The 12,837-nt window shown below is 33.3% G+C and overlaps 1 protein-coding gene across 3 annotated transcripts in view; it reads right to left on the bottom strand.

Annotated features, from left to right (window-relative positions):
• The window catches only part of LOC128673139 (collagen alpha-1(XVIII) chain-like), a 77,935-nt gene that overhangs the window by 19,507 nt on the left and 45,591 nt on the right, over window positions 1–12,837 (bottom strand). For all 3 annotated transcript variants that reach the window (XM_053750776.2, XM_053750775.2, XM_053750774.2), the window contains exon 2: window positions 8,598–8,856. In XM_053750776.2, the coding sequence (XP_053606751.1) occupies window positions 8,598–8,786 (189 nt within the window). In that variant the 5' untranslated portion in view covers window positions 8,787–8,856. The remainder of the gene's footprint in view (window positions 1–8,597; window positions 8,857–12,837) is intronic.

The following is a 12,837-nucleotide window of genomic DNA, read 5'->3' as shown; positions in this document are numbered from 1 at the left end:
AAATTTTTCATCTCATTATTATTTTCAAAAATAAGTTAAAAAGCATGTGTGACATGTATAACAAATCCATTTAAATATTTGTTTTTGTTTACATAAAGAGTATATGTAAATATAATTTTAATCACTAGATTCTACATCATGTCCTACCTTAGATGTCGTACAAGTTGACTAAGGGAAACCCTTGACAGCTGATAGATGACTAAAGCTTGATAACCAAGAGGTTAGATGTCAGCAGGCGGCCCGTCATAAAATTACAGTCGAGAATCAATAGTAAACATTAGAAAGTAATTTATGCTCTACCAAATATGGATGTTTAGGGAATTGTTTAGGGTTGACTATACAATTTTTTAAATTTTATTTTTGATGGTTTTGGATGTAATGTTCAATGATAATTTTATCCCAAAATGGATCTTCAGAGAACAGCTAATAGAGTGGGTTGCACCAGTCAAATTTGACGTTAACTTGGCGTACCTTGCGTCTTTCTGCGCAGGTTAAAGTTAATGTCAAAGTTGACTGGAACAACTCACCCTAAGTATAAATGCGCTATTGAATTACACAGTGGCTCGCGTGATGGTATCGCTAGATCAAACTACAGTCTGACGCGACCCTAACGAGGGCTAAGTAGTTAGACTAGTTTTGTTCAATACTAATTTGAGTGTCTTTGTTCGTTATTTGTGACTTTCCACGAGTAAGAGGACGTACCTTGTCGTTGACTTAAAAATATTTACATCAAATATACATTAAAAGAAACCGTCCATAAAATGTTCTTTATTAAAATAAACATAAATTTAAAATGTCATATTTGTTAAATGTTTTTTAACAATTATTTTCATTAAACATCTTGTATTTATTTCGTTCATTTATAAACTGTATAAAAATGCGTTTCCTTTGGTTTCCTTGTGAACAGTTAAATAAATGAAAAATACATTCTAAAACTTTAAAAAAAATTGTAAATAATACTAGTACGCTATCGTATGTTCGTTAGTAAAAAATCCGGGGTTATGGAAACTATAACAAGTTTATTTGTTAGACAAATTAAAAAACCCCGGACTTTCAGTATTCATTTCGCTACAACTTTTAAACGGCTGAACAGAATTTGTTCAAACATATCGAAGAACCACCGCATAGAAATTATCTATCAAATAAAAAAACCGCATCCAAATTGATTTACCCGTTAGTGAGCTGCGGTGACACGTACACAGACATACAGACAGACACACTTAGCGGTGAAACTTATAACACAACTCTTTTTGCGTCGGGGGTTAAAAATCATGGGGAAAATACTTAGTCTATATAGGTAATACCTATCTTTGTTAGTGGGTGATTCATTCTCTGAGTGGTTCGTATCAGTAGATCAAACTACAGTCTGAAGCGAACCTAACAAAGACTGAGTGGCAGGCTGGTTTAGTTGAATACTAATTTGAGTGTCTTTGTTCGTAATTTTATTAAAACCTTAGACGCAATATTTGCATAATTTATTCTATTCTATTATACTATCTATTTTCATAATATGCATCAAAACGTTTTTTTATTACTTCATTAGATTAGTATAATTTTTTATAAAAATACACATTTTTTTGTCTCCCCTTTTCTTCTTCCAAAAAAATTAAATTGATGTGAAATGCACGTAGGGATATAGAAAGACTTTGGTGAGACATTAAATGGATGATTTCCTGAGTGGTTGGCGGTTCCTGAGTGGAGTCCTGAATCATAAAAAATAGGTATCATCAGTCAGTTGATTTATCGCTAGATCAAACTACAATTAAACGCAAGCCTAATGTTGTAACGGCCTGTTAACTAGGTAGCTGCAGATTGTGTTCGTCACTAATTTTAGAAAAAACTCCATTTAGTGTTCTTGAGGTGCTGCTTGTATGATGGTGACGACAGAATATTTCGTTTATGACTATGACAATACTATTATTATTGTAGATGTCGTGCCGTTTGATGGATCTGTGTGTGTGTAGTTTTTATAAATAAATATATTAGGACAAATCACACAAATTGAGCTAGCCCCAAAGTAAGTTCGAGACTTGTGTTATGGGATACTAACTCAACGATACTATATTTTATAACAAATACATATATAGATAAACATCCAAGACTTGGGCCAATCAGAAAAAGATCATTTTCCATCATGACCGGAGATAGAACTGCGCCACCGAAGCCATCAAGATGGAAAATGACGACCTCGGGTCGTTATAATAGACTAGCAGTTCGCTCAGGTAAACCATAATAAATTATACAACTAAACCCGCTTCAGGAATCTACCTATCTATTGGTGAAAATCAGTGCAGAGTAGTTTCTGAGTGGACCGCGAACAGAGAGACGCGGCAGAGGATTTTATTTTATAATATGTAAGGATAAATAATTAAATGATGCCCGCTTGTCAATGGTCTGGCAACCAGGGATGTCGATGCGAAATGGAGACAAAAAAGTAACTGGGGAATGGCTGAAATGAAACCGGCAACATGCTCACATGAAAGAGAGAGAGAGAGGGACAGAGAATAGGCGGATACAATTTATCGCGTACTTAGAAAAATATTTAAAAAGCTAAATAACCTAAAAAGACATCAAGGTTTGCAATAAAGGTTCTTTACGTATCTTATCTGTGTACATAAAACCGAATAAAACTGCGACGGGCAATACTGACTGCGTCCAAACACGGAAAAAGCTCATTAACTGTCCGTGTCCGCGATACCGATTATAGTGGCAATTTGAAGGTTCTTCACAACAAATTATTCGATTTTGTGACTTTATCTGTTAACTAGCCTATTTAATTAATATGAATGCGATTATTTAATTGGATGTATTCATGTTTTTACCTCAATACTCGATGGGCTGTTACCTCGCAACCGTTGCACTACACAGCTGTGTGTATTGGCTATACCATGGAATTATTATGTACGGAGTACATACTAATCTCATGGGCTATACCTATTGGTTGTAGTGCGACTTAGCAATAGAGATACTACTCGATAGACCTATATTGATACTCATTATTAAAAGACTATTTTCAATTTACGCAAATCTATCGATACAATAGTTTGTATCGATATATTTGCGCCTTGAAATCCTAAGCCATCGGAACTGTCGATAGTTACTTTACGAATCATATTCACTATATTTTATTTTAAACGAATTAATAATATACCTTTTAAACCTCAGCCCAATTTTCGCAATTTGTTCAGTTAGTATATAGAATAAGTACAACAACTTTAAAATAGTAGAATAATAAGAAAAAAATATTCCATATTGACTATATCGACAATACATTTATATAAAAAATATTACATCTGAAATGAGTTTCCTTCCTTACATGGGATGCTAATATTACTTACTTTTGATATTTGTTATCTTTTGTATACCTCTCGCCTTCACATATACGTACACCCCACTCGTTCATCTAATGGTACTAAGTTAATACTCCACAACAAAGGGAAAATTTAATAAAAATGCGTTCCGTTTATTACTCGTACCCAATAATAAAATGGGCATAAAGCCCATTGTGAAAAGAATAAAAAAGTCAATAAATGAAACTAACATGAATCACGGAATTCATTCAGTCTAACCGAATTTTGCGTCGTTTCGCTTTTCGAAAGGCAGTGCGAGTTTCGTATCACTGTTTACTACATATACTTTTCGCAATGAGACACAGCCAACCAATGATATTGCGGTATGATTGTTGTTGCGTCACAATGGAATACTATTATGGGTTGATTTTGTTACACTGTGAAAAGATACGATAGCAAAAAGCAAACTCTAAACTCGCACTTACGTTTGATATCGAAGAAAGGAACCGAATAGAAGTATTATCGCCTTAATACTTTTTTTATTAGGTCTTGTTCAATGTCCTCCGCTCCGTCGCATAAGTCGTGAACCGCGAATATTCGCGACCCAATCCATTGAAGCCTTATAGTGGATTACTGGTGATATTGGGCGTATGAACCGAGTAAGCTATACTGTGTTACATCAAAGGCGAATTTTGTACTCGTGTGTTTTGTTAATCTCCATATTGAAAGTGAAAAGGATTTACTGAGCTGAGCTGAGTAAGGAGAAATGTTTTCGTATGCATTTGTTAAAATAATGCAACGCTATAATATATATGATAAGCTACTCTATGCCAGACGATGTGAATGTAGAAATACCAGAATAAATTATTTTGGTTATTGTATAGCATTAAATCGAGTGAAGCGAAGAAGAGAATGTAGGAGAACGGGTCCTGAGCTCCAACATTTTTTGGCTGTGGAAGGTACCGATAATCCGTTCAGATGAGAAACAACTTTTGCAAATAATCACAGGTTTTCAAAAGAAAACAACCCTTTGTATCAGAGACGAAACCAAAATAAAATCGTCCAAATAAAAAAATCCCAGAATCCTACTTGAATCGGCAAAAGCATTGAACAATAAGTATGATAAATACTTCCAACAAATCTGTGAATAATGCGAGTCGAATAAAGAATAATGATGCGAACACAGCACTTGCCGATCTTTTTCCTTACATATGCAAGGACTATCGCAAACTTCGCAATTCCAAACAATACCAGTCGATACCACGCCTATTTGTATCACTTTCGTATTTCTCCGCTGAGGAAGATAGATAGCAATTTTCGTGCTGATGATAACACCCTTATCTTCTAGCGAGTCGAGTCACGCCCTAAAACCACTGTGTTCAAGCATGGACTTCATTCAACGATACATATAAATAATTCATATGTTTCCAGCGTCGATATTGAAACAATCCTCTTTCCTACGCCTTTTTCGGGTATTTTCAGCTTAAGGCGAAGTTCGCTTTGCCGGCAGTAATCTGGAATTTCTTCGAGTGCAAATTCTTTAAGGCGCCGGTAAATCCGACGTTAAAATTTTATTAAGTCGTGAGTGCAGACTGCGAATGTGTGAAGAAATATATCCCTGTTTGGCATAATATGTCAGTTTCATACGTACAAATATAAAATATTATCATATTTTACTTATTATTTGTGTGTTTGTTACAATAAAAGTATCATGGTATACACTAAATAAAATTAAATACTTCGAGCGTCTGCCTTTTCGCAATTAAGTCAGTATTTAATGATCAATTAATATTTTAATAAGTCACCGCACCTATTACTTTCCGGATACAATGAAGTTGGTTTTTCGTAAGCCAAACAGTTAATTTTATGGAAAATGGCCGACGCCGAGGTAAATGATAATTAATACGTAATATTTTTTTCACGCACACGCAATTCGACAATTACGGTGGACCTTACTTTCACGTAACGTTATTTGATTTGTAACCAATTCTGGTACCATATTGATAATTAACGCGATATGAGGTTTTGGCTTGTTGTAACGGATTAATAATGTAATTACAAGCATAGAGTTATACAGATATTAATTTTAATCCGGAGTAAGCATTAGGTGACAAGTTTTAATATTTTTTATATTCTTGTCTTGTTGAAAAATATTGATTTATTTTATGAAGCGGTAGGGTTTCAGTAGTTAAGCAGTAGTAGTGAATGATTTTATATATTCTATTTATATACCAATTTAGCTCATGTATAGTAATTTTCGTAAGCAACGACTTGCTTCTGGGGAAAGAAAATATTTTGAGAAAACCTGAAAGTAATTATATAACCTTTAAATTTTGCAGTCTCGGCTGTGATTTTATGACAGGCCGCTGGTCTGACGTCAACCCTCCCTTTGTGGCTTCATACAAGATAGGAAGTTATGGTCTGGTACTATTCCATGGCGGATCTACTTGACACCTGAATATGCATTATCAAATAAGAAATATAATGATGTTTCATGACTTATTTGATCAGAATCTCAGCTTTCATTATTTCAAAACACTTCCCCTTAACTCGGTTATTGGAAAACTACTGTTTGGATTTCAACATACTGGCACATTTACCTTTATCAACCACTTCTTCCCGAATCACATTATCTTTATTTTTTCAAGGAGAAACACAATTTTCACACGGTCTTTGTTTCTTGAGTACCTTAATGATGTATAAAAATACAGACGGAAAACTATTTGCTGAAAGTTGGATAATGGAAGCTATCTCGAGTGAAAATGTTAGGTTAGACATTATTGTTAGTAGATTGTACTTAGGGAGAATACTCCACCGGTAAACGTATTTGAAGTGTATTGTTGTAGTAACTTTAATAGTCATTGTTGTGTTATTTTAATGTAATAAAATTTAAAGTATAATAAAACTTTTTTAAACTAGTTATTTTGTTTTACTATTGCGTGCGTCTTAAATTATGTAGGGTCTTAGTTATTCTTCTGTTCTCATTTGTATATGGATGTCTGAATTATTATTTGTGGAAGATTCTTTTATTTTTTAATTATTTACTACTTTGGGAAATCAATTTCAATTATCTACTTATACTCTATCAAAATAATCTTTCTGTAAAATTTCTAGTATAGTCGATTCGTATTTTTTTTATAAAAAGACTGTTTTGTTTTTTTGTTTTTGATGCGTGCTTCTGGAGATCTTGTATACCTCTGTGCCAAAAAATATCAAAATTGATCTAGAAGTTTTCGAGTTTATTCGTTACAAACATACAAAATATTAAAATGTTAATCTTAACTCTTTTTTGTATTAGTAAACAAGTACCATATAACACTTTTTAACTGCTATGAGCGGGTGTGTTTTGACCCTCCTAAAAATAACTTTCTACAAATAATTGTTCAAATGTTACTAAAACCGTATCAGAATCTGTTAAGAACATTCAGACACCGAATTAGTCGTAGGATTCTATTTGAATAAAATATTTTCAAGCAGACTTTTTAAATTCACTCCACCACCATATTAATTAAAAAACAGCAATGGTTTGAAAATGTTCCCGGAGTATCGGGGTCAGCGCAAAATTTACTTTTTAAAATGTAAACCGGCTGCTTCGCCCGGTTATCAAACTTATAATCAGAGAATGGTTTTACTCACGGACGTACGGTGCTCAAGTGCGATGAGTTTCATAGCACAGTTTGTAGAAATTAAACATGGCGGTGAAAGGTTTCTTGCCCTCGAAAATGATGGTAATAATTAGACAGGAGAGATGAGATTTAAAAAAAGATAACAATCATGTCACTAAACCCCGGGGCTCGATTCACACGCAATGGAATCAGTTTTTTTTCCTAAAGGTACTAATTTCTGCATTTACAAAAAATCACCGTCACAAAATTTTTAGCAAATGAATTGATCGATAGAACTTTTTAGTTTGTAAATTTGCTTAAAACTATAAAGAAACAATTGAAGAAAATTGATGAAGTGAATTTCGAATGCGTCAGAATCGGGCCCCAAAACTGAATGCGAAGAATTCTAGGAATAAAGGAAGACCAAAAAAGAGGTAGATGTATCAAGTATAATATGAATAGATAGGTGCTACAATTTGTTGAGCGACAGGTCTCCCTGTATTCCTGTTAAGAATGTTTGCAGTAATGAAGCTTCTATCTACTCATGTATGTATGTGTCGTGGGCCGGGTCGTGAGGTTCCCTCTATTATGGTTGAGCTACACGATGGCTGTCCCATGCGTCAACTCGTGAACGGGTGCTGCCAGAGGGAACTGGTCATCTCGTTTCTCATATATTTTCATGTAAGTTAATCGTGTTTCACATCGATATATATAACTTTTAAAACTAACTTTTAAAAAAGATAGTCCCAATTTTTTAAGATCTTATATTCGCCATTAGTACTATATCTCAGCTAGTCAAGCCCCAGATAGTATAAAAACACGCTCCCATTGAAATAATAATGTCCACTCAAAATATCTGAATTCGTCCTCAAAGAAAAGTGTCCTATTATAGCTCGTCAGATGGCCGTACCCATCTCAGAAATACGTTCTATTTTAGCACATGAAGCAATTTCAAGGGAGATGAAATGGCATTCCTTGTCCTACATTGTAAAATTTGTCTTGATAGGGTCATTCTTTATGGCGACAAGGAGAGGATATTTCGGGGTGCTTTTCCTCGGTTTGTTATGTTACGTTATATACCTTTTTAGTATTCTTATAAAAGGGAACAATGCTGGCAAGTAGGTACCTACAATGTATTTAAATTGTTTCAATTCTAACATTTATATTCTCAAAATCGTATTGTATTACCGGTATATTTTCCGGCTTTGACGTCCACAAGCTCTAGCTGGATCTACGTATAATATAACCCTTTAAGTGTTGAAGATTTATTTACTGCTTACTTCTTATTTTATATCCAGATTCATAGTCCACATTCTTTGGGAAAGCTACTGCCTAGCTGATGTCAAATCTTTTTTTTCTTAGGGCCCTGCCAGAGCATTACGTAGACCTTTAGTTTTGACATCCGTCGAGAGATCAACGTAGAACAATAGAAACTTGCATGAAGTTTTAACTTACACAACGGAGCGGCAACGCGTTAGGTCAATTAAACAGTAATGTATATTTTAAGACTTGTCATAATTTGCATGCCAGTATTGGCTAAATGTATGAAACTAATAATAATATTCTAATCTAATATACATACATACATAATATTCTAAATTTAAAGCAAATAAATATTCAATACCTTTAGTCGAATCGCAAGACTTCCACGGGAAGATTTCTAATTCTAGATTGATAAAAAAATGATAAAAGATGTACTTACAGCACGATGAGTAACGAACGAAGTCCTGCCCTGCAACCTAGCACTGATTTTCGCTGGAGTTTCCTCGTCTTCCCTCCTCGGGTCGAACCAACCGAAAGCAGCCCCCACCACCAGCACAGCTCCAAGAATCATCAGCGCCAGAAATCCGCCAATCGCCGCTTTGGTCGTTTGTGATATTACCATCGCCATCTTGGATTTTAGTTATCACCTCATTTTTAATTCATTGTTGAGTCCGTTCACTTGCCATGTCAATGTTCACCTGTAACAATTTTTATGTATTATTTTTTTAAATATAAAGTTTTATCCATATTACCTACTATTATAAAGAGAAAATATCTTATTTATTTTTCGTTTCTTTAAATAAACTCAATAAATATTGGAAACCGATTTGTTCGATCGTCGAATTGAGTCGATTAATAATCGTCATAACCTGAATCATAGAAGCAAATCATGTCAATGTATAACTGTACTAATAAGAAGTTGGGAATATTTGTACGTATGTACGACTTATCCAATAAAAGAAGGAATCCGCTACCAGGCGGAATTTATATTTTTGTTGTTCGTACAATCTGACATATTTGTATATGTGTGGGTTGTGTTCACGAAAAAAACCGGCCAAGTCACAGATTTATACTGTCGGTGGGTCCCGTATGTTGTGTAATATGATATGTATGTATATAGTGTGTAATGAGATATTAATTATTCAGTGAGTAATTTGTTACATTTTAGTAATATTACAGTGTTACGGTCTGGTACCTAAAATATACTGATTATATTTATTTGTCGTTCGAAACGTTTAGGTATGTTTGAAGACACAAAAGAAGCATATTGTACAATTATTATAATTTCTTTAATGTTAAGTGTAGGTATAATTACTAAGTTTTTTTTATTTAAAAGAAAAAAAAAGTGTTAATTCAATTCTAGGAATCCCGGTACCCTAAACATAAGTAGGTATGTGTGCGCATATTTCAAGGGAAATTAAGGGATTTGTAAGGATGAAAGTGCCCTTGGGTGAATGAAATGTTATTTAACATGAAAGACTCGTCTATATCCCAGGCTAAATTCAAATTAAATTTAGATCAAAGTTTTTTTTATATTTCATTCTGTCGCAAAAATTCATTTTTCGAATTAAAATATCCAAACAACAAATAAATATTTAAGTATGTCTGGTTGTCATGTTGTATCTACTCAACAAATCTTTTTGGAATTTTGCTTTCATATACTTAGTTAATAACACGGAGGACGTAAGTAATTCATCCCGGAAAAAAGAACTGTTCCTGTGAGAAAGCCGCCGCGGTCAAAAGCAATGAAATACGTAATAAAATTTTTGAACATAGTACTTTATAAAAAAGTAAAAATAAATACTGGCTCAAGTAATATCTTAGTTTACAAGTTTATTTGTTCTCTAGTCTTAATAACTTCAACCTCACTTCATAAATCATTAAAGAAAATTGACTACTAACTACATGGCACATACTAAGTGTGTGAGTCACAGAATTTGAAATAATAAGACGAATATAAAGCTTTTATATAAAAGCGTTTGATTAATATTACAATTTGAAAGAAAATCCAATTCGCCCATTTTTCCCTGTGCGACTTATGTCAGGAGGCTATTAAATTTAGTCGAATCACATCGCACGACATTTACACTCGCTCGCGCAGCAGAATAGTATATGCGGCTTATGACAATGACGCTTCTATTTAATCGAGTTATTCCAAATTCTAACCTGTAATTAAACGAAACTACGTCTGAAACTTCATATTAATTTCGTTCATCGCTCACGTAGCTTTTGACCTACCAACAAAACTCAACCTACGAATTAACACAATTTAACACAACCTGTCCTCTTTACTTAGCGGATTGTATTACAGTACCATGTGTGAGAATTATAATTTACGTAATACAATTCAGTATATAATTGTGAATTGAAATCTAATATTTCGCTTACGTGTAGTGTATTTATGTCATATAAAATATTCTTTGATGAACTACCTACAGAAACAATATCAAGTACTTGTCCCTAACGGAGTAGATACGAGTTTTGAAAGCATTGTTATTAAACAGTGACAGCCTATTGCCTATGAGTATAATATTTATTTTATTAATGTTTCCCTTATATTTCACATTGTGTTTTTCGTTCCAAGACCTCTTACGTTATGAAATAAATTTAGTTCGATTGTGATGGCATTTATAAAACATTTACTTGAACTTATTTTCTTCTAAAATACGAGTAGTATGAGGTATCAATGCAGACGACATGTATACCAAGGTCTAGTGTGGATTGCCTTTCGATTGACTATCGATAGTTTGAGGAAAAGCAATAGTATTGATCCTATCGATAGTATCGGAGTTAATCATCATCTCGATTCGATACAACCAATGCCTATCGATAGTATGGCCTTTCCATTGAAAATATATATTATAAAACTATCGATTGTTCGGCAACATTACCTCATTGATCTAACAGTTTAATACACAAAAATATACCATAGTACCTTATGAAAAAGGTGAACGTTAGTTCATCGTAGTTTTTTTTCATTTTATGGACATTATTACCTCCGATACTGGCTACTCTTTAGCCGAGATGCGGAGCGTATTCTTTATAGAGGTCGGAAGGTAGGGACAGAGTGACGCCGTAGCATTATGTCGGCCCGATAACCCAGATACAACTATTGTACATTTATTGTAAACAGCCAAGGCAACAAAGATGCTGGAGTTGTATTCAAACCAGCTGTATTATAGGATGCTTAGAAACTCACCTTGTCAATACTTCCATACCATCCATATCCATAGTATTATTACAAAGAGAAATGATTTTTGTATATTTTTTTTGCATTCAATAAACTCAAAGAAAATTCTTTTAGAAATTCTCATAGAAATTTGAAACAGAGATAGACAAAGCCTTCTGGAATATAACAAAGGCTACTTTTTTACGGTTTCACCCTAGCAAAGTCGCGACAGGACGAAGAAAATGCTTAATTTTTTTGAATAACTATTAGTTACAAAAAAAATTATTGTATATTTCTTTGTAACTATTAATTTGTAATTACTAAGCTTAAAATGTTCTAAGGAAAGAATCAATTGTTATTCTTTCATTAGTACATTTTAAGCTTTTAATTATTGATTAATTCGTTCGTTAGTTACTTTTAAAATTTATCACCAATATTTACAACTGAATCAAAAGTAGGATTTCATATAAATAAGGCTAAGCTAAATAAGGCTAATAAGGTATGAAAAAACTGAAATAAGATCAAGTGAAGCCCTAGGGTTGCATGAGGAAAATATTATGCGAACAAAATAATAAAAATTAACGTTATAATAACAACACGTGAAGCACTGGAAGAAAAAAAAAACAGTTATAAAGGGATTATAGAACGTTAGAGGTCAGAAATCCTATTCTATACAAATAAGTGTCTGAGAGGTCGACCGGGAAAATGTGCTTAGTTATGGATCAAAGACATATATTTGTACCTTTCTTAAAGATAAGAAATAAAAAAAACCGGTTAAGTATTCTTATAGAGGCGACATTATATATGAAACGAGAGGTATCTATTAAACGCGCACATATCTTATTTCCCAGACGTTTCGGACCTTGTTAGTTCGGTCCGCAAATAACAATAAGGCTTGCAAATTTTTTTAATCCTTTCTTTATCCCCGAAAGAAGAAGCTGTTGCGTCACGATTTCCTTGTGAAAAAAAAGACAATAAAAATATCTAATATATCAATGTTTTTTAAATTGATGATTCATCAGCCGTTTAATATGAATAATTATATAAAAAAATCACAAACTATATTTTATTTCTGCTGTATATTTAACTCCTATGTCCTACACAAGTTAGGTAACATATTGAGTTACACAAGTAGGGAAGTAACTTAATTGATCATGTTACATTAGATTGATGTGGTTACCAAGTTACATGTACAGTTACGTTGCCTACCATCACTACTTACTAAAATACCCTTTGTACAGTCAACTGCATGTGAAGCCCTGCTAAGACCTCAATTACCTTAGTAATAATGGTAATTGCAATAAATTCGTATAGGCTGATGTACTATATGGCCATCAGTCACGCTCGGAATATTTAATAAGCGGAACACGGCGTGTTGATTTCTATGAAATATTATATACTTCGATTATTGTTTGAAACATTATTATTCCGTTATATGAAAAAGAATATTTTGGTTTGTTTAATTGTGTCTTGGCCACTCTCTCTACATTTTAAATTAATTTTATTTTCA

This window comes from Plodia interpunctella, chromosome 10, assembly GCF_027563975.2.
Source record: "Plodia interpunctella isolate USDA-ARS_2022_Savannah chromosome 10, ilPloInte3.2, whole genome shotgun sequence".
NCBI lineage: Eukaryota > Metazoa > Arthropoda > Insecta > Lepidoptera > Pyralidae > Plodia > Plodia interpunctella.
Note: the sequence above shows the minus strand (reverse complement) of the source record. Positions and strands in the feature narration are given on the sequence as shown.